The 23785-nt window shown below is 38.4% G+C and overlaps 1 protein-coding gene across 3 annotated transcripts in view; it reads left to right on the forward strand.

The window, feature by feature from the left end:
* The first annotated feature begins 8196 nt into the window (after window positions 1–8196).
* Window positions 8197–23785, forward strand: part of CUNH21orf91 (chromosome unknown C21orf91 homolog) — a 29050-nt gene continuing 13461 nt past the window's right edge. The window contains exons 1-2 of one of the 3 annotated variants that reach the window (XM_004842212.3): window positions 8197–8312; window positions 9454–9587. In XM_004842212.3, coding sequence (XP_004842269.1) covers window positions 9461–9587 — 127 coding nt within the window. In that variant the 5' untranslated portion in view covers window positions 8197–8312; window positions 9454–9460. Of the gene's footprint in view, window positions 8313–8918; window positions 9087–9453; window positions 9588–20315; window positions 20505–23785 lie in introns of those variants that run through there. The other 2 variants (XM_004842211.3, XM_087213700.1) reach the window with 2 other exon arrangements.

Below are 23785 nucleotides of genomic sequence, written 5' to 3' on the forward strand. Positions count from 1 at the left end.
ATGAGAAATCAATCCAGCAGCTCCTAGATGATGCAAAGAAGAATAACATAAGACTGATTGGGCTCAATGAAGAAACAGGAGAGAGTGGAGATGACATAAAAAAATCTCTTTACAGAAATAATGGCAGAAAACTACCCAAGTAGGGGAAAAGAGCTTGACATACAGATAAGTGAGGCATATAGGACTCCAAATAGCCTTGATCAAAAAAAATCTACACATAGGCATATAATTGTTAAGATTCCAGAAACACAACAGAAGAACAAAGTTCTCCAAGCAGTCAGAGAAAACAAAACAAATCACATACAAAGGAAAACCCATCAGAATCACAGCAGACTTCTCAACACAAACCATCAAGGCAAGAAGAGCTTGGAGTGACATATTCCAAGCCCTAAAAGAAAACAGCTTCCAACTCAGATTGATGTACCCTGCAAAACTATCTTTCAAAATGGATGGAGAAATAAGATACTTTCATGACAAAGAGCACCTTAGGAACTTCGTGAATACCAAACCAGAACTCCAAAGAATTTTACACAATATTCTAGGAACAGATATTGAGGATCACAACCCCAGGAAGCAAAGCAGAATGAACCCATCTGACATGACAAGAAATTAAATGGAAAGGGGGAGAACCCAGCAAAAAGAAAAAGTCATGGCAATGATAAGTCAATAAGTTTCAGTTATAACCATCAATGTTAATGGTCTTAATTCACCAATCAAAAGAAATAGACTGGCAGAATGGGCCAAGAAGCAAAATCCAACAATATGCTGCATACAAGAAACACAGTTCATTCAAAAGGAAACTCATAGACTGAAAGTTAAAGGGTGGAAAACAATACTGCATGTGACAGGAACCCGAAAAAAAGCAGGAGTAGCTATCCTCTTTGCATATCAAGTAGATTTCAAACCAACACTGATGAAGAGAGACAAAGAGGGACACTACATCCTTGTAAAGGGAAAAATCCAAGAGGAAGAGATGACAATCTTAAATATCTATGCACCAAACACTAGTGCACCCAACTATATAAAACAAACACTAACTGACATGAAAAGTCATACATGCACTAATACAATTGTAGTGGGGGACCTCAACACCCCACTGTCACAAATAGATCAACTAGACAAAAATAAGTAATGAAATAATAGAACTCAATTGAACTCTTGAACAAATGAACTTAACAGATGTTTACAGAGTCTTCCGACCCACAAAATCAGAATACACATTCTTCTCAGCTGCACATGGGTCATTCTCCAAAATAGACCACATACTCACACATAGAACATGTTTAAGTAAGGGCAAAGGAATTGAAATTATCCCCTGTATATTATCAGACCATAGTGCGATGAAATTGGAGATCCATAGCAAAAGAAACTCAAAAAATTTCATAAACACATGCAAATTGAACAACACACTTCTGAATAACCAATGTGTCACAGAGGAAATTAAAGAAGAAATCAGACAGTTCCTTCAATTAAATGACAATGACAATACAACATATCGGAACCTATGGGACACAATGAAAGCAGTCTTACGAGGGAAATTCATAGCAGTGAATACACATATTAGGAAAACAGAACGAGCCCAATTAAACAACCTGATGCTGAACCTCAAGCTTCTAGAAAAAGAAGAACAGGACAACCCCAGAGCTCATACAAGGGAGGAAATTATAAAGATCAGGGTACAAATCAATGCAATGGAGACTAAGAGAACAATACAAAAAGTCAATGAAGCCAAGAGTTGGTTCTTCGAAAGAATCAACATAATTGATAAACCCTTAGCCAACCTTACCAGAAAAAGGAAAGAAAAGGCCCAAATCCATGCAATTAGGAATGAAAAGGGTGAAATTACAACAGATCCAGCAGAAATACAGAGGATCATCAATACCTACTTCCAGAACCTATATGCCAATAAGATGGACAACACAGAAGAAATGGACAGATTCCTAGATACATATGAATTACAAAAGTTGAACGAAGAAGACCTAAAAATTCTAAACAACCCAATATCAACCAATGAAATTGAAAATGTAATTAAAAACTTATCAACTAAGAAAAGCCCAGGCCCTGATGGCTTCACTGCTGAATTCTACAAGACATTTAGAGAGGAACTGCTGCCACTACTGTTGAAACTCTTCAATGAAATTGAAAGGGAAGCAATATTCACAAATTCATTCCTGGAAGCATCACCTTGGTCCCCAAAGCAGAGAAAAACCCAACTGAAAAAGAGAACTATAGGCCAATCTCACTAATGAACATAGATTCAAAAATCCTTAATAAGATAATGGCAAACAGAATGCAGAAGATCATCAAGAAGATCATACACCCTGATCAAGTGGGATTCATCCCAGGGATGCAGGGATGGGTCAATATACGAAAATCAATTAATGTAATACACTATATCAATAGAGCCAAGGACAAAAACCATATGATTATCTCCATAGACATAGAAAATGCATTTGACAAAATCCAACATGCATTTATGATAAAAACCCTACAAACAATTGGAATAGATGGTCTCTACCTCAAACTGATAGAAGCCATCTATGAAAAACCAACAGCCAATATCATACTAAATGGTCCAAAACTGAAATCCTTCACGTGAAAATCAGGAACAAGACAAGGTTGTCCACTATTACCACTCTTGTTCAATATAGTTCTGGAAACATTAGCCATGGCAATTAGACAAGAGAAAGAAATAAAAGGAATAAAGAGAGGCAATGAAGAAGTCAAATTGTCATTATTTGAAGATGACATGATACTCTATATAGAAGATGCCAAGAACTCCACCAAAAGTTTTCTAGACTTAATAAACAAATTCAGTCAAGTAACTGGTTACAAGGTTAACACACAAAAATCAATAGCTTTCCTCTGCACCAATGACAGACTCACTGAGAGAGAAATAGGGCAAATAATTCCTTTCACAATAGCATCCAAAAAACTCAAATACCTAGGAATCATCCCAACGAAAGAAATCAAAGACCTCTTCTCTGAAAACTATGACACTCTGAAAACAGAGATTGAAGATGATATCAGAAAATGGACAGACATCCCCTGCTCCTGGGTAGGAAGGATTAATATAGTGAGAATGGCCATACTTCCAAAACTGCTATATAGATTTAATGCAATTCCAATTGAGAGCCCAGCAGCATACTTCATAGACCTTGAGAAAACAATCCAAAAATTCATTTGGAGCAAGAAGAGACCCAGAATAACAAAAGCAATTCTAGGTAACAGAGACATGGCAGGGGGTATCACAATCCCCAACCTGCAACTCTACTACAAAGCTACTGTGATAAAAACAGCATGGTACTGGCAAAGAAACAGACTTGAGGATCAGTGGAACAGATTAGAAGATGCAGAAACAATGGCAGACACACTCAGCCATCTCATCTTCGACAAAGGAGCCAAACACCCTCACTGGAGGAAAGATAGCCTCTTTAATAAATGGTGCCGGAAAAATTGGGTTTCAACTTGCCAAAGATTAAAACTAGACCTGTATCTCTCACCATGCACTAAACTAAAATCAAAATGGATTCAAGATCTAAATATTAAAATAGAAACTCTGAACCAGTTGGAACAGAGGTTAAGTAGAACCCTTGAAGACATTGGTGTAGGAAAAGATTTTATGAAAACCTCAGTTGCCCGTGAACTAGCACAAACAATCAACAAATGGAATCTCTTCTTATTAAAAAGCTTCTGCACAGCAAGAGAAACCACCAGCAATGTGAAGAGACAACCCACAATGTGGGAAAAAATCTTCACCTGCTTTTCCTCAGACAAAGGTCTACTATCTCGAATCTATAAAGAACTTAAAAAGATCAGACTGCCCAAATTTAAAGATCTAATCGAAAACTGGGCATCTGAAATGAACAGACATTTCTCAGACAAAGAAGTAGAAATAGGAAATAAATACATGAAAAAATGTTCAACATCACTGGTCATTCGAGAGATGCAAATGAAAACAACGCTGAGATTCCACCTCACTGCAGAAAGAATGGCTGCTATCATGAAATCAACCAACAACAAATGCTGGCGGGGCTGTGGGGAAAGAGGAACCCTTCTCCACTGCTGGTGGGAGTGTAGACTGGTGCAACCACTGTGGAAATCAGTATGGAGATACCTCAAAGAACTAGGACTGGAAGTCCCATTTGACCCCGCTATTCCACTGCTGGGGATCTTCCCCAAAGAATTAAAAGAATCATACCACAGTGATACATGTCCACCCATGTTCATAGCAGCACAGTTTGTAATAGCTAAAACTTGGAAACAGCCCAAATGCCTATCAACTGGAAACTGGATAAAGAAAATGTGTTTTTTTTATAAAATGGAGTACTACTCAGCCATAAAAAATGAGAAATTTGAGACATTTATAGCTAAGTGGATGCACATTGAGGCAATACTCTTAAGTGAAATAAATAGGACACACATGTGTAAATACTGAATAGTTTCTCTGGTGTGAGAAACTGAAAGTGTAAATGGGGACTAAAATGTATAATAGGCAATGTGAAATAGGAAGAAAAGGGGCAAAGGGGAAGAAAGTGGGAGGGCTAGAGGAAAGGATAGAAGGGAATGGGGTTAATATGAGAAAATGGAAAAATAGGAACAAAATCTTTGTAAATAGGGAGGACTGGAGGGGTTGAAGGGAGGGCTGGGTCAGGGCGAAAAATAAGAACCAAAAGAGACTATGTAAAGGTGCAAATTTCCAATAATGAATGTCATTATATTGTATACCTAAAATGTACCAATGATTAGAATGAATAATTGATAATGTAAAATAGGAAGAAAAGGTCCAAAGGGGTAAGGGTAGTGGGAGGGGCAGGGGAAAGGAAAGAAGGGAAAGCAAAAAATGCTGAGAAATGGAAAAAATGGAAATAAAGTCTTTGTAAATAGGGAAGGGTGGAGGGCGTGAAGGGAGGGCTAGGAATGGGGAAAAAATAAGAACCAAGATGCATTATGTAAAGGTACAATTCCCAATGAGAAATGTAATTGTGTTGTATACCTACAATGTACCAATAAAAGAATTTAATACAATAATAATAATAATAATAATTGGAGGGAGTACCAGGTGACTTAGGGGGTGGGGTAATCCTATGTTGGTGAAGATCTTAGGTCTCTGAGGATCTTATGTTGAGGGCAATAAGGAAGGCATTCTTACAATAGTAGGTGGGACAAGATAGCAGGGTACTGAAAAAGTTGTCCTTACCCAGGTGAAACCGTTCTCTCTTTTTTTTATTACTGCTCAGTTCAGACCAGGATGTCTTCAGCTGATGTACACTTGACCTTGAGCATCACAGTGTCCTCGATCACTGAGGCCTCAACTTGTGACTAGAGGCTCACAGGCAAGATGACATTGGGGCTTAGAGAGCTGTAGTCATACTTTAATTATAAAATGATTTTTCCCCAAAATTTATGTAGAATGGCTCTTGGCAATATTTGAAGTCTATGATATATACAAAGTAAACCACATGACAATAATAAGTGAACAAAGTGGAAAAAATATATTATCATAATTTTTTTTCATTTCAGATGCAGTAGTATATTATTTTAGGTAAACATAACAAGATAAAAATTGATCTACTAAACCCTAGAACAATCTAGAAATAAATGAGTACATATACAGTATACACCTATGTATATACTTAGAAGAGATAAAAAGAGAAGACAAAACACTCAAAAAAATCTTCAACTAATTTAAGAATATATAGGTCAGCTGGAAAACAAATAGCTAGCTGTTGAGTTACTGTTTCAGTTTTGATCTAAAATGTTTCCAGTAATCTCATGGGTTCAGAGGTGGGGCTTTCACTGTCCCCCAAAGTCTCATGTATTCAAAGGTGGGATTTCAAAAGGTTATTAGATTAAAGTGATGCTATGCTTATCAATAGGTTATTCAGAAATTGAAAGAAACCAGTGATAAAAAAAACATTATGTGGTACACACCTGTAATCCCCAATACTCAGGAGGCCGAGGCAGGAGGATTACAAATTTGAGCCCAGCCTGGACAATTTATGATTTATGAAGATCCTGTCTCAAAAAGGGGATTCAGGGGGGGATGTAACACAGTGAAATGGTCCTGCTTTCAATCCCCAGTACTACAAAAACAACAAACAAGAAAAACATCATGAATCTTAAAAAAACAAAATAATAGCTGAATAAAATTAGCCAATCACACACACACACACACACACACACACACACACAAATCACAAAATTTAATTCCATGTATATGAATTTATGGAACAGGTAAGACTAACCTTTACTGATATAAATTAGATTTCATTTTGGGGGAGCTTGTCTTGGAAGGAGTAAAAGGGAATCTAGGGCTGTGAAAGTGTTCTATATTTTTATTGAGGTGGTGTCATGGTTACTTTTCTCCTTGCTGAGACAAAATACCTAACACCCAAAGTTAAAGGAGGAAAGGTTTATTTGGCTCACAGTTTGTAGAGGTTTCAGTCCATAGCCAGCTGGCTCCAAGGCAGGGTGGCATGGCAGACAGGCATCTCAGAGAAGAAATAGTCCATGCAAACAGGCAGGTAAGGGCAAAAGCAAGCAACAGACCACCAACAAGGGACAATGGCAGCTTCTTTCTGCCTCTGTTATATTCTATCTAGGGTATCTGGCTTAAGGCAGGTGCCAAACCAATCAGTGGACTAATTTAGTAATCATACACCCTTAATCCTAGTATTGTACCCTGGAAAATCAATCCTAGCATCAAATACTCTAGATCCAGCCACCTCTGAAAAAGCCCCAGTTATGACTGCATGAGGCTTTGAGGAAACATCTAAACACAAGTCATAACAAGTGGTGGCTACTCAAGTGTATACTTTTGTCAAAAAAAATCAAACTGTGCTTTCAAAATAGGAAATTTTTATTTCTGTACATTACACCTCAATTTTAATAAAAGAAGTTAAGGAGAGCAAGCAAACTGTGAAATAACAAAAAAGAGAAAATAGAATTGAAAATAATTTCTTTCAAAACAAAGAAACTATTAGTGATTTCAGAAAATGAATCACTTTTTAAAAATCACTTACGGAAAGGATAAGTAGAATCCAGCATGGAAGATATTTCAGTCATATTTACCTACCTGAAAATTAAAATAGAAAAACCATTGTCTTTTCTATTTCAGTTGGTATATCTTGGGAAAAAAATCAGGGGGAAGGGAGGAGGTCTTAGTATCCGGCAGGTTATCTTTTCGGAAATTTTGGGTAGGGCCTGAGGCGCTATATTCCTATCAAGATATCAAGTGATGTCAGGGCTGCTGGTTCATCTACTGTTCTTCAACTAGCGTGGGCACCGATCACTTTTCTGAGTGCATTCCAGGGCTAGGGATTTAGCTCAGTGGTTTCGCCGCCTGCTGCGCACGCACAAGGACCCAAGTTCGATCCCCGGTACAAAAAAAAAAAAGTCCATTCCATAGATCTTATAGCAAGTGACAGTTTGGTCCCGCAGTTTCCAAGATCTATGGAATGGACTTTTTTTTTTTTTTTTTGTACCGGGGATCGAACTTGGGTCCTTGTGCGTGCGCAGCAGGCGGCGAAACCACTGAGCTAACTCCCTAGCCCTGGAATGCACTCTTGCCATCAATTGAAGAATACTTACATGTAGAATGACAATTCAGCCCCACTTCTACTTATGACTGTAATCAGAACGGGTGCTTATGGTGCTGTGCAAGAGAACAGTGGTCCTGTCAATCAATAACCTTGAATTCAAATATCTGCTCTGTTTCTAACCTAAGGTGATAACTTGGCTTAGTTACTCCTAGGTAGCAAACTAAGAGGACAGTTCCCATTTCGTCTTCCAATGCTACTGTTAAGATTGTAATAGAAAATGTAATTGAAAGTACTACTTAAAATATAGCTTTAAAAAAAAAAGCTTAAAAACTAGCAGTTTAAGAAAGAGGCGGGGCCTTTAAATAAGAGGTGGGGCTTTGGGATTATCCGGGTGGGAGCGCAAGGAATGTACCAATTATTGGGGAAGTATGACCCCCTAAAAATAATCGTAATAAAGAAGCTTCTGAAAGTTATGCCTAAATCAAGACACATGAAATTCGAACTTTTCTTTCATTATATTAGTCAACTGACATCTAACCGGGAGGGTAGCGGTAGTATTTCGCTTCAGTCTCCTGCTGTCAAGCAGAGTCCTACTACCCACGCATTCGGGTTGCTTTCTCTCTTCCAGCCCCACTTTCCCGCCCCCAGCTCCCCGCACCCCCGCCCGGGGCAGTAGTTTCCACTACGCTTAAGGGGGCGGTAGTAATGGACTTGTCTATCTCTGCGCCCTACGGAGGGAGGATGTGAGGAACCACGGTGCAGAGAACGGTAAGAAACCGGCCAAGAGATAGGAGATCCCAGTAAAACTCGAGTCTAGGCCGGGCACGGAGCATCCTTCCAGTAGGGTCGAGCCAGTCCGCAGCCGCCGCTCGGGCGCAAGCTTTGCCCTGGCCACGCCGTCCTCCCCGCGGTCGTCAGAGGATGGCGCCGGCGGAGGGGGCGGGGCGGGCATGTGGCTGGTGCTTTCGCTTCGGTCGCCTCCGCCGCGGCCGGAAATAATAGTTGAGCAGGCGGCGGCCCGCGGAGCCGGGCGGTAAAGACACCCAGCTCTGTCCCGCCCCGCCTGCGCCCTGGCCGTGTCGTCCCGCCTCTTCGAGCCCTGAGCCCCGCCGCCTCTAGCTGCTGTGCACCGGGAGCCCCGACGGACGTACAGAGGGACAGCGACAGACACAGAGCCCCGGCGGTCGTGCGGAGCCAGGCGGGGACCGACTCCGGAGACGCCGAGCCTGGACCGGCCGGCTGCTGTGCCCGCGAACGCTGTCCCCCTGCGCGATAGGGAGCCCGTGGCGAGGGGACGTGCGCTCCCGCCGGCGGGCTCCGGAACCCCTGGGCGCCGCGGACCGGACCGGCCCCTCCGGCTGGCGCGACCTGGACCCCGAGCCGCCGCTGGTCTTGATTGCGGGCGTCTGGGTCTTCGCGCGTCTTCGCGGCCCCACGTGCACTTTCCTGCCGCAGACCTGCTATAGGGAGCCCGGCGACACCGAGGGAGCGAAACCCAGCCAAGATTCCCGCGCTGAAGTTAGCGAAGCGGCGTCGGAACAGGTCGGTTTTTCTGACCATCCGGCGGCTGGAAAGGACTCGCCAAGCTGCCTGCCCCTGCCTCACTATTCGAGGGCAGGGGACCGGGCTGGAGCGTGGTAAACCCTCAAACTCTTTCCTTCAGATGCTCTCAATCTCATGAAATATCAGGAGGGCGTTAAGAAATAGTGTCACCGTGGCCAAGCTTTTACAAGCTTTGTGGTTTTCTACGATAAAATTATGTTACTGAACGACCCAAGTATGGCGATGCTTGCATGTTTGATGGGCTACTGCGAAGAGTACCTCTCTTGGTTCTTAGAAGTTCCCAGTATGGCTTGCCGGGGTGCAGGTTCTCGAAATTGTGTAACTTTCCTTTTCTGTTTCTTAATAGGGGCACTATGAACGAAGAGGAGCACTTTGTAAATATCGATTTGGATGATGACAACATTTGCAGTGTTTGTAAACTGGGAACAGACAAAGAAACACTCTCCTTCTGCCACATTTGTTTTGAGCTAAATATTGAGGGTAAGGACACAGCATGGTTTTGATTTTATGACATGAACTTTACAGAACTACTTTATGCTGATACACTTTATGGTTATAAGGTAAAGTTAAATTTTTTGAATCATTGGAAACTTGTTAAATTTGAAGTGTGGATGCAGACGTATTAAAGATACAGCTTTCTGGAAATGAAGGTAGGGTTAACAAAGTTAAGATTTAAGAGGATTAAATAATTATTTTAAATACCCATAATAGTAACCCCATTTTTGCTAATATAAAAATGAGGTATTAGTATTGCCTGGTAGATGTGTTTCCTGCTTGAGACCTAGGCTTTCAGATTCCAGCCGACTTTTGTGTGTGGTTTTCATATTGAGAGCTAATGACAGTTTATGTAGATGGGCAAATGTAATTTTATGCCTTTGGGCCTGCAGCGCTAGTGCCTGAGATGATCCTGAATTCTTCCTCTCTTCCCCTCTGTTCACATCATGTGGAGAAATGTTCCTAAAATTTTATATACACTTTTAATTGATCACAAACACCTGTACGAATTTTTAAAACAAAAAAGATTTTTAAAATTTTGTAACAGTATCACTAAGTACATGGAAAAAGTACCCCAAAGATTAAAAAAATCTAATTGAAAGTGTTTGGGTTGGTAGAAAGTTAAGGTGCCTATGGCTATCAATAGTTTGCTTCTAAGAAATGTAGAGGTATTCCCTTAATCTTGATATTGTCATATTAAAACTGATTCTTAGATATTTATGAGTCACATTAAAAAACTATATTCTTGCTATCATAAAGTTTGCCTGTATTTTGAATTTTGAGTTGTTCTAGTAGAGAGACTATTAGATCTTCACATATGGACAGTTTTAAAGCAGCATTTCTGTCTTTACTGGACCATATATATTTGAAAATTTTCATGATCTTTATTTTTTTTCTATAATGAGACATCTTCTTAGAGTAAGCACATGCATATTACAATTGTATATCTTGAAATTCCTGTTAGGACTTGTTACTCAAAAATGTAGTCATCAAACATGTGATTGAACAGTGTGGATTTCTTTTGAGGTACATAGAATACCTATGACTTTGGCTTTAACAAGCGTAGTAGGGGCTGGGGATTTAGCTCAGTAGTTCTGCAGCCTGCCTCGAAAGAGCAAGGTCCCAAGTTTGATCCCCAGTACCAAAAACCAAAAAAACAAAACAAATGGGGTAATTAAGCTGATTTCAAAAAGATGACTTAAAGATAATGACTCTTCTGAGGCATATACATTACCAGATTCTTAATCATGCTAGAATGAAAGATCTAAATTTATTTTCTTTAGAAATAGAGTTGGCCCCGAACGTTCAGACAGGTGTGGAGTGTTACGTTTAGATGAGAAGGACGTTAAACATTGTCTAGTACAAACTGCATTTTACCCGTAAGCAAACTGAGGCCCAGAAAGTTGGGCTGCTGAAGGTTGCTGCAGTGGTGATGGCGAGGTGTTGTTACTATGTGCTAGGCATTGTGCTAAGCACCTTACATGGACTATCTTATTAAACTCAAAATAGCTCTGGTTACAGCTATTACTCATTTTAATGCGATGGAACTCAACCTTACCAGACCTAAGAAATGCACTTTGACTATCCTGGGCTTTGAAACATGGCCCATTATTGTAATATGTGTGATCTTAATTCCATTGATCTACTGGCAATAGTTACTTTAATTGTAGGGCTGATAGAAACCTGTACTCCTGCGTCCTAATTGATTTGTCTTTCCTATTCATTTACCTAACTTTACCTAACCACTGCTTTCTGCCAAATCATCATTAGTGGGGTTCGTGTTGTAGAAACCTAAATTTTCATCATTGATTTTGTAGCCTTTTTAAATTGTCTTTAATGTTCCTCCAGCTTCAGCAAGCATGACATACATCCTGTTTTTGAAATAATACAGTAGTGGTCTCTCAAAATGCAGAAGCAGTTCTCAATTTGAATTAGAACAATTCTCAATTTAAATTGGAACTATTTTATTTAATATTCTATATATATTTTAGGTTTTATATATTTAAATGCCAGTTTAACTTTTTTTTTTTGGCCAGTTGAACTTTGTGAGAAAAATTAGAGCTAAAATTCTCAGTTTATCTGGTGTTAGTTCTCAGCTCCAAATACCCTTTTTTGTTTTTGCTACAGTGATAAGCTAGTACATTATAAGTGTTTAATATCATAAGATTATTGTAGGAAAAAGGAAGGAAAACGAGTACCCTGATTTCTACAAAATTACAGTTTTTATATTTGTACAGGTTTTTGAAGATAGACAGAAAAAAGTGACAATCACATACCAGAAAAATTACAGGGTATATTCTTTGTTAATAGACCATTTTAAATGTTTTTGAAGTTTTCTTTCTAGTACCAAGTTCTTAGCACAATGCCAATCAGTAAACAGGAATGTAAGAGGAACTTCTAAAAAATAACATTTAACTCTACTAGCTTAATGTAATTTTCTTTATGGTATAATAATATTGCTATTGTCTGGTTTCATAGCTTCCTAATTGCTAAATGTATTCCAAGCTATTCTGTTTTTCTTTATTTTTCAAAGAGGCTTAGTAAAAATAAATTCTCTTGAGGAATAATAACATTTAGCTTTTGAGTTCCCACATTTGTAGTAAATAAAAGTAATATTTTGTACTTTTTGGATTGTTTATATTGAATGAACAGTTAGTCTCCTAATCAACTGGCCTCTTGTTTAAAAGCTGTGTGCATGCATATGTTTATAAAACAAAGACAAAGGAAAAAACAACAAAAGACAGTCTAATCTTGTTGTAGAGATTTTGTATTCTGGACATTGCTCTATGTTTTCTTTTTTCTGTGACTTCCCAGTAGTTAAAAGGAAGGGGATGCCTAACTTTTGTATACTTCCAAGCCATCAGTGATACACTTTTAAGGACTAGGAAACAAGACTTTGAAGAACTCAAATCTTTTTATATATTCACAAGGTTGACTTTTTAAAACTTATAATTCACTATTGAAATAATTTTTATACTTCTATGATTAGGAGACAGATACATAAATTTCCTAATACCTGTGACCTAATCTTGGCAGTAAGATACAAAAAACCTTTTTCATACATGTTAATGACCAAATGCTCTAAGACACATCTAGTTCACTGTGGTAAAATCTCTAAAGCTATTTTATGACCAAATCACTACCATTTCTAAGCTGAGACAGAGGAAGGCAGCTCAGAGTGGTTAGGAGCCAGTAATGAAATTCAATTGTAATGTAACAAAGTCAGAATGAGACTAGAGGGGGAAAAGATCCAGGACTCCAGTATTGTTACTTCATACTTTATTTTCATTTTGTGCCAAAGAATTTTGACACATCAATTCCTACTTTACCAAGCAAAGTTTTTAAAGGAGGTTGATGAGGAAGCGTTATCTAGCTGCTATCTCTGTAGTCCATTTTGGACTTCTTTCTCCTCTAATTTGTTGTTCTTTCCAGGAGCAGAAGCACATTCAGTAGTAAATCTTTAAAGCAAGTCAAATCTATAGATATTTTCTCATAGTTAAGGAACAGATGAGTTCTTATTCTTTCTTGTGTCTTTGACTATTAACACTGTTCATGATCATAGTCAGGGACCAGTTTGAATTATAGTGTGAAATCCTTGATTTAGGCGATTTATCTATCACTTCTACTCTGTGTCCTGCTTCTGACACATCAACATCTTTCTGTTTACATAAATAAAAGGGTCCCCACTTGTAATGGGAAAACTGTAAATAGCAAACTCAGTCTGATGTTAGCCTTTTTCTGACTTCCCATCCCATAATTGCATCACCATGTACTAATATTAACTAAAAGTGACATTTTTAAAGTATAAAGCTAAACATGGTGATCTTCATTATATTTGGACATAAAGACTCAAGATAAAATTTTGCCTTAGCTGCCTTTTATTGTCACTTTAAATAAATGTGAGTACTTTCTAAATGGCTCTGATGGTAAAACTTCATTATTAGGACAGAAAAGGTAGGAGTAGGAAGTGGGCCTAATTGATTGATATAGCTCACTGGTGCCGTGGCAAGCGCAAGGTCCTGAATTTAATTCCTGGTACCAGGAAGAAACAAAGAAAAGAAAGAAAAGTAATTGATACTAGACTAACAACATCTAGTAAATGCTTGTGATGTAGCTAACAACCTATGTATGAGGAGTCAGGTTGCGGATTCTTATCCCTGACCTAAGGGGGGGGTGTGTGAGACAGGGTCTCACTATGTAGCCCAGGCTGGCCTTGACCTCTTGATATCCTCCTGAGTGCTGGGATTATAGGTGTGCACCATCACGCCCAGCATTCCTGACCTAATTATCATGTCTTTTTTTTTAGTTGCAACTTTTCCTGCTTAAATTTATTAGGTTAATTTGGAAGTCTAAAGTAAGTTTAAATTTTAGATCAGATACAATTTTGGTTATAAAGGTGTATCTGTTAGGAATTAGGTCTGACAATTTGTAGGAGGAAATCCAGATATAATGGTGAAATGAAATGGAATGGATATGTATATCTTTCAGAAAAAGTTAGATTAGGCAGTCAGTTGGTATGGTACCTCCATGATCAGAAGGACCTAAGTTTCTGGGGTATTTTGTTGTTGTTGTTGTAGTACCACTTTCCTTAACACATAGTTTGCATCATCAAGGTCACCTCATGAACTAAGATTCTAGCCATTGCTTCCTTATTCCCAGGCAGAAAAGAAGGAGATGTCCACATTCTCTGTACACCTGAAAAGAACTCTTCTTGAAGTCTTATAATAATTTCCTGTTCATTTTGCTGCCCTTATATTCAAGAGAAGCTGCTTCAGATAAAATCAGTGTTTTTACAAAGAAAGAAACAATAGATATTGAGTAGGCAACTTATATAATAGGCCTGAGAGAGGCTCTCAGTAAATCTTACACTAATTGAAAGTAAACTATTTGAGATATAATTAAGATCAACAAATAATGCTCTGATCCTCTAATTTTGGAGTTTGAACTAGAAGAGGTTCAAAGAAGGGATTGTGTTCTGAGGTTGGGCATGTAGCCAGAATGATTTCAAGTGAACTTGTTACCAGAAAGCTGTAAGAATTTTCAGGTTTTTGCCCCTTGCTAGTACCTAAAATGTAATGATTAATGCTTATGACCATAAAGAAGTCCCACAATATTTTTACTGTGTTAGAAACTTGTATAATTAACTTAGTGTATTATAAAATTAGAAAAAAAAAAGTCTCCTTGGCTTCCCCTTGCTTCTTTCTGTGATAGATCAGCACAGTAATTCTACCTTCCTTGCTGCCTTTACAGGAGAATGCTTTTCTCCAGCTGGACACATACACCACTGCCCTTTTGCCGCTCTGATGATTAAGGACAGGTCCTGAATTTTGACCGTGTCATTTATTAGCTGAGTTTCCTTGGCAGAATATCTCAATTAATACTCATACTGGTTCCCAAATGTTACGAGGATTCAACTTCATATTTTTACTTTTTATTTAGTCTTGAAATTATTGTGGCAGAATCTTAACTCAGAATGCTCAACTCTTGATTGTTGCCATTTGATCCAGGAATACCTGACAGTGTAAGCACTGGTGCTCACATTTTTTTGTTTGCTCTTGATAATCAGAATGAAGCCTAGAGTAATTGAAGCATAGTAATGAGGAGCACAGGTTCCTAATTTTGTACTTTTGAGGTCCAGAACTTCCAGGTAGTGGCACAAACTCCAAAGCCAGACTGTCTGGATTTGATTTCCTATTATGTTACTTACTGTATGTTAGTCAGTTTGGGTGGAGGTATATGGCTAAGAAAAATGTTTATAGAGGTAAATGGAAAGATTAGAAACCCTTTATGAGCTGATTTTAATTATAATAGAACATTATTATAGCTAACATATACAAAGTTCCTCCATCTCGGACCAAGAAGTAAGTAGAAATAATATTCTTTTTTTTTTTTGGTAGCGGAGATCGAATTCGGGTAGAAATAATATTTTTGTGGGCCAGAGATTTAGCTCAGTGGTTCCCCCACCTGCCTCACAAGTGCAAGGTCCCGAGTTCGATCCCTGGTACCAAAAAAAAGAAATAATATTCTTGCTTATATGTGGCGGAACAAAGGCATTTTGCTATAAAGTCACGTACATACCATGAGAAACAGAAGGGGTTCAACTCTAGGTCTCTGATGCCAGAGCTCTTATACTTGTAACCACTGTGGGTATTCATTCTGTGTTTGACCGTTCCCAAGTTTATATTGTTATAGACCATCCCCTCAGATAGTGGCATTTACTTACTGGATTTTCCCAATGCCTCTGATTAGTCCTGATAGTCTCCTTTCTTTTTTACTTAAATGATAAAGAACATTGGCATGTTCTGTCCCAGGCCTTCCAGCTTCATTCTCCCAGGTCTTTCACTTGTGTATGCTGGTTCCTGCAGATCACCTACTTCCTTCCCTCCCTTCAAGCTGCACATTTATATACACAGCTAATATGGATGTCTTCAGTTGTATAGTCTGTGAGTACCTCAAAGTGGATGTCTAAAATGAAATTATTGTTTTACCCCATAATCATATGATATTGGAATAAATAGATAAATCAGTGAATCCCCCACCAAATCTCTGTAACCAAAAATACTGAGATTAGAAATGAAGTGTGGAGAAGGTAAGACTTAGGTGGCTATCTAAAATTCATGTAAGGTAGCTCAACAGAATGAATCTGCCTATTTTAAAAAGTTAAGCAGTCTTCCTTCTGGTCACTGCCCCTCCACTGCTACTCATCCTCAATATTCTTTCCCTCAAAACACCTTTTTTTTTGTGGTATTTGTTACAATTACTATAGTAATTAGCTTGTATGTTTGTTAAATATACTCTCCCTCCTCCTCAGCCCCAATTGTAATGCCGTCAGGACATGGACTAGGGTCTATTTTATTTACTAGTATATAATCAGCACAAGGACTAGGGAAAAGTAATGAATATTTGATGAATTAATCTAAAGGAGACTTTAGAAAACTACTTTTGAGATTTTTTTCTTTTGAACTTTCCCACATTGAAACTTCTGTCCATTCACCAGATTTCATGAGATCTTTCTGGAATGTACTATAGAAAAGCTTTATCTCAGAAAAAAATGTAATGAAACCAATAATACTAACAGTGATATGTGGTTGTCTTATTAGGAGGATAGAAGTTTTTTGTCTTTATCCCTTTTTTTGTTAGTTTATTAGTACATGAGTAATGTACTAATATTTACATTTCTTATGGGGGGAGTTGGTACAGGTACATAAAACTTCCCAATTCCTTTTTTCATCCCTTATCTCTAACCTCCCACCTCCACCCCTTGATCCCCCTCCCCTTTAGAGCAATCTGTCTCCCTACTGCCTGTTAGCTATCTCTTATTTTGCTCTTCATTTTCACTTTGGGTTTCTCATTTAAGAGAAACAGTGTGATCTTTCAGCTCATGTATCTGATTTATTTCACTTAAAATTATGTTCTCAAAGTCCATGTGTTTTCCTACAAATTACTCAAGTTTATCTTTCTTTATGAGAGTAGTATTCCGTTGTGTGTAAATAACACATTTTCTTTATTCATTCGTCTGTGGATGGACATACTGAGCTGTTTCCAAGAGTTAGCTATTATGAATTGTGCTGTTATAAACATTGGTATTCATGTATCTGTTTAATAGTATGTATGTTTTTAACTCTTTTGGGAAGATACTTAGAAGACAAATAGCTGCGTCAAATGGAATTTCTAGCTTTAGCTTTTTGAGGAATCTCCATACTGATTTCCTTCATGGTTGTACTAGTTTATGTTCCCACCAATAGTGTAGAAGGGTTCCTTTTTCCCTACACCCTCTCTGGTATTTGATTTCTTGATGATAGCCAGTCTTTCTGGGGTAAGATGGAATTTCAGTGTTGTTTCAATTCACATTTCTCTAATGACCAGTGATGTTGAGAATTTTTTTCATGTATTTATTGGCCACTTGTACTTCTTCTGTAAAGTGTGTTCATTTTATTTGCCCATTTTTTGATTGGATCTTTAATTTGGGGGCATCTAATTTTTTGAGTTCTTTAGGTATACATATGAGACCTCTGAGGAATCACTGGCAAAATTATTTTCTCATTATGTAGACTACCATTTCACTCTGTAGGTTCTTTTGCTGTGCAGAAGCTTTTTAAATTTAATATCCCATTTATTGATTCTCAGAACTATTTTCTTTGCAATTGGGGTTCTTTTCAGAAAGTCCTTGCCTATGCCTATGTCTTCAGCAGTTTTACCTATCTTGTCTTCCAGCAGGTTAAGTGTTTCTGGTTTAACATTTTGAAAAAAGCTTCTTTTCCAAAAAAAAGAGCAAGTAATTTTGACAGGGCTGTCTTTAGAGTGAGTTTCTTTCTTTAGTTGATACACTACCAATTTTGACACCATGCTAGAGCAGTATATGCTCACAGTGATGACGTTGAGGCATTTGATGATCCTGAATGCTTTTCAGCACATTCCCACTGGCTTGTACCAATGGTGGTATGTGTATAGCTGCTGCCCCATCCAGCAGTATAGGATAGTCCTCAGGGTGATTTTTGGATGTATGGGCTAAGTCTGTAATAAAAATATCTTCTTTAGGACACTAATTTAAAGTTTAAAATAACCAGAGTATACAACCCAGAATAGCTTGTTAATATGACTATCATAATTACGAAGGATTTAGTCTAATACAAAGATGATTTCCAATTCAAAATCATAGTTCATTCATCTTAACATTCTGAAAAAAATGAAAGCTGTCTTATGAGATACATGAAAACAGATTAAATCTAAATTGGAAGTCTTTGATACTTAGGGGAGAATTATTCTTGGTAAAGGGTACAGTTTTCATGATTGAAATAATTTATAATAACTTCCTGGGGAATGGACAAAATCAGTGGCCCAGAATAAAGGCTAATTTTTCTGTTACATATAAATAATAATGGCCTATGAAGAAAGAAGACAAAGATATGTTTATGTCCAAAGGAATTTAAGTATCACCCTTTAGTTGAGAGAAGCTAGTCCAACTGTTGCTCAGTAAATACTTAAGGGATTTATACTTTATTTTTAAATAAGTGTCTTGACTAAATTGTAGCTGGGTATTGTTTTCCAAGTATTGTGTACTTTGTTTATTGGTTAGTTGGTTATTTAGGAAGGGAGGGGAGAGAGAAGAGAGGGACAGGTGAGAGAAGGATGGGGAAAGAGGGGAGAAAGAACAAAGAGAACAGAGACGAGAGGAGAGCAAAGACAGATGAGAGAGATGCAAGAGAGGAAAATGAGAAAAGGAGAGATAGAGAAGAGATGGGAGAGAGAGTGGACAGAGAGGAGAGGAGACAGGAGAGTAAGAGACAGAAGGGAGAGAGGAAAAAGTAGAGAAGACAGACAGGAGAGAGTTGAGTAACAGAGGAGAGGGGAGAGACAAGAGACACAGGATAGACAGGAGAGAGCAGAGAGACTAGAGAGAAGAAAGGAGATGAAAGAGGAGAGGAAAGGAGGGAAGAGGGAGAAAGGTGAACAGATAGGAGAGGAGATTGAGAAGAGAGGAGATAGAATAGGAGAGGAGAAAAATGAGAGAAGACTGAGGTGAGAGGATAGAGAAGAAAGAGTGGAGAGAGGAGAGAATAAGAGAGCAAAGAGAGGAGAGAAGAGACAGAATGGAAGAGAGGAAGGAAAGAACAGAGGAGAGGGAGGGGGAGGTTGAGGGGAGGAGGGAAGAGGAGAGAGAGCAAGAGCAGAGAGAGGAGAGGGTAGAGAGCAGAGAGTATTGTTTACTTTGAATGCATTATTTCATTTAATTTTGAATACAACTTTATGAGACAGGTACTAGGTTATCCCAATTTGGTGAATAAGAAGAATGAATAGTTTGTTTACCTAGTCCAAAACTGCTTACGTCAGATGTTCTAAGCCAAGGTGTACTTGTAAAAAGCCTGTTTTAATCATTTCTTCTTCCAGAGAAAATTTCGTTGACTCTTGGAAATTTGGCAAAAAAATGAGTAACTTTTATGCAGAATTAGAAATGAACCATACAGATGTAAGTACTCAGGCAAGGAACAAGATTTGAGTCCTAAAAGATGATTAACTTTTAAATTTGTCTCCATTATTTTATTTAACTAATACACATTCTGTGGAATATCCAAAAACCCTCCTTTCTGATGATAGGAGTGATATAATCTCGATGTAGATTATAATCTATGTAAATAATAAATCTAAATAAATAATAATCTAAATAATAATCTGCCAGAATCATCTATGAAATGTAGCAGATTAACCAAAAGGATGAAGAGAGTAGCAAGAGTGCTCATGTCTCCCATTTTTAAAAGACAAAATCAAGAAAAACAAAACCTTTCTTTTTTTCCCCTTTTAAACTGTATTTTTTTTTTTTTTTTTTTTGGTACCCGGGATCCATTTGAGGGGCAAGCGGCGGAACCACTGAGCTAAATCCTCGGCCCTAAACTGTATTCTTGAAAGAGCAGTGTTGTTCTTCCTTTGTCATGGCTCCAAAGTTCACATCCTGAGCATATTGCTGAAAACCTCCCAGCTGGCTAGACTGCCTACTGTGACTTCCACTTGTTGTGGGCTGTATGGAAAGGATGCTGGGAGACATTCAAGCCACATAAAAATGGCACAGTGGTAAGCAGCAGCAAATCAGCCTCTCCAAGATTTGGAATCCAGATATTGGAAAATAACAACTTGGGGAAGAAAAGGAGGAGGGTAGTGGATCCTTGGGACATAGGAAGCATCTGATGGGAAAATTGGAGCCTACAGAGAAACTGAGACAGATTCACAATGTAGAAAAAGGAAGGGGCAATCTGCACTTTCTCCCTAGCTCATGGGTCTTGGTTTGTGGCTTGTGAGAAAGGAAGATTGAATATACAGAGACATAGTGAAAGAGGCCAACTACAAAGGCCTTTAGGGAGAAACAAACCATTGGAACAGAGCAGTGGATGCTGTGCACTACCATGGCTGGTGAGTGACTCATTCGAAGTGTCTGCCATATGTCCTGGTGAGAGTACTTGGTCAGAAGCCATTCTAGTGAGGGGCCAGCTGAACCTGGGACCCAGAGCAGTAGGGGTTGGCTTGATCTCAGGACTTCCAGTGTTAAATTCCCACAGTGACTGGGTGAGGGACAACCATGGAAGACATCCATGGTCAGGGAGCCGTAGACACCCAGAGTGTTACAAGTTAAACTACCCAGGCCCCATTTAAGAGACACCTAGAGTGTTACAAGTTAAACTACCCAGGCCCCATTTCCAGGACCAGAAGCCAGGTTCAGCCTGAATTTCTATGGATTTGAAAGCCCTAGAACTGGCACCCTGCCCCAGTCCAGCTTGCTAGTGGTTATCCAACATGGGTCTGGGCTCTGCCTCCTTTGCCTACCAGAGAGAGTAGGGACACATCTTGAATTAGACACTGCCACAAAAACTATAGATTATAAAAGATAACCTCAGGCCTCAAATCACAGGGTTTTTTTGGTTTTTTTCTTTTCTTTGGTTGGTGTTTTCTTTTTGTTTTATTATTAGGTTGTATTTTTTAAAAAATGTTTTTGTATGTTTTTTCAGTGTAAGCATTGTTTCTAGTTTTTGGTTTATTTTGTTTTGTTCTTGTTTTTGCTTCTTTCCTTCCCTCTTGTTTTATGCAGTAGTTTCCTGAGCCTTGGGAAACTTTCCTTTGTCCTTCAGCCTTGCTTCTAATCTCTTTTTCTTTTATTTTTCTATTTTCAACTCTTCTCCTTAAATTTTTTCCTCTTCTCTTATTTTTACTCTATATAATTTTTTTCTCTTATTTTTACTGTCTGTATAATTTCTCTTTTTCTTTTATCTTGTTTCTTGCCAATTTTTTTGTCCAACCTTTCTCCAATTCTGTAGACATCCTACTACTCAATAAGATCCTTTGAACCACTTCTCTCTCTCTAGAATTACAGTCCATGAAAGGGTTTCAATCAAATCTAGAGGTTAAAAATCATATTAAAAATAGGGGCAGCAGGATGGACTAGTATGAGGACAGAATTTCAGAACTAGAAGACAGTGATGGCTTTAAAGACCAATTACTCAGAGACCTTAAAAACAGCAAGAGAAAAGAAAAAAATGGATTCAGCAACTACTAGATGATGCAAAGAAGACTAATCTAAGATAAATTGAAATAAGTGGAAAATCAGAAGATAACACAAATGACATTTAAAAACGTGTTCACAGAAGTAATGGCAGAAAATTTCTCAAGTATAGGGAAAGAAAGAAACATAACAGATAAGTGAAGCATATACAACACCAAATAGCCATGACCACAGGAGAACCTCTCCATACCACATTGTAGTAAAAATTCTAGAAGTTCATCTCAGGGACAAAATTTTAAAGTCTGTTAGAGAAAGGCAGTGAATCACATACAAAGATAAGCCCATTGGGAACACAGCAGACTTGTCTACATAAGTTTTAAAGAGTTTGAAGTGTTTCAAGCCCTGAAAGATAACAACTTCCAACCCCAACTTACGTATCCTGCAAAATTTTCCTTTAAAATTGATAGAGAAGGTATTTCGCTGAAAGTACTTCAAGAAATTGATGACCACCAAACCAGCAGTATAAAAAAATTCCCACAGATATTCTAGAAAGAGACAATGATGCCAACATGTCAATAATTAAAAAAGGATGAATAAACCCGGCGGGAGGAGCAGTTTAGCAGAGACAGTGAAGAAATCAGCAACAGGAAAATAATGCAATGACAGGAATGTCAATACCTCTCATAGCTCTCAATGTGAATGACCTCACTTTCCCAATCAGAAGACACAGATTGGTAGAATGGATCAAGAAGGAAAACCCAACAATATTAAGCGTACAAGCAGTACATTTTCCAAAAGAGTTAGACATTATGCTACAGTGATATATGTGTACTCATAGCACAATTCAAAATAGCTAAATCTTGGAAACAGCCTGTATGTCCCTCAACAGAAAATGTGGTATTTCTATACAATGGACTACTACTATGCTATAAAAGACAAACTTGAGTCATTTGTAGGAAAATGGATGCACTTTGAGACCATAATGTTAAGTGAAGTAACTCAGACACACAAGCATAAATACTGCGTGGATTCGCTTACATGATGACCTCCCAAAGCCTCGTGAGGTCATAGGTGGAGATTTTTCAGAGGTGGCAGAATCTAGAGCTTATAATGCTGGGATTAAGGGTCTGTGATTACTAAATCAATCCATTGATTGGTTTGGCATAGTTCTGGGTAGGATTAAGGGTGTCCCAGCCTGGGTATGAGTGCTACCCACTGTAGGGGCAGGTAGTCTGGGTAAAATATAAGGGACAAAAAGAGGGTCCATTCTTGCTTATTGCTGCTGCTTGATTTCTGCTCTGCGTTGTCCCTCTCCCATGCTATTCTGCCTTGGAGCCAGTCAGTTATGGACTGAAATCTCTACAAACTGAACCAAAATAAACCTTTCCTCCTTTAACTTACGGTGTATTTAACTTAGAGGTATTTTGTCCCAGCAACAAGAGAAAAGTAACTAAGACAACAAGTAACAACTATCAGCATATAGTTTTCATGTTCTTGGCAGTTTTCAAACTGATACTTAACCTTTTTTCCTCTTTCCTCAAATACTTTGGACTCCTGGGTTCTGTGATAAAGTAGCTCTGGCCCTTTTTCTTCCCAATTTCTGTTGTTGCCCCAAGTTCGCTGCCCATTATAAGGCCATGTATGAATTCCATCCATATCTGACTTCTCATATGAAGTCATTTTCTTGAACTGACTGCATCTTCTTACTTCCATATATACTTGAATTTTGTATTTCCTTCATTAGTTTTTGACTCATAAAAGGTCTTAAGATTGAAATTGCATTTTAAGGAGACTTTCAGCAGATATGCTTGTAATCTCAGCTACTCTGGAAGCTGAGGTAAGAAGATTGCAAGTGCTGGGCCATCCTGGGCAATTTAGCAAGACCCTGTCTTAAAGTACAAAAGGGGTGGGGTTGTAGCTCAGGGCTCTGTGGGCTTAATTCTCAGTATTACAAAAACAAAAATAGTACTCTTACTCAGGTGATCTATGGGCTAGTTTTTCAGGAGTTAACATGTAGAGTTGTTTAGGGGTAGTGATGACTTAGGGCTGAGATTTAGCTTGAGCTCTGCTTTTCAAACTATGTACCATGGCAGAGAAAGATTTTCCAATTTGCAAAAGCAAATTGCAGTGTGGGCTAGCAGTGTGGGTTGCCACCTCTCACTTTTCTGCTCCCACTCACCCTTTTCATGAAATCTGT

This window comes from Heterocephalus glaber, unplaced genomic scaffold (assembly GCF_053883595.1).
Source record: "Heterocephalus glaber isolate CG9 unplaced genomic scaffold, H.glaber_assembly_v1.0 deba00000122, whole genome shotgun sequence".
NCBI lineage: Eukaryota > Metazoa > Chordata > Mammalia > Rodentia > Bathyergidae > Heterocephalus > Heterocephalus glaber.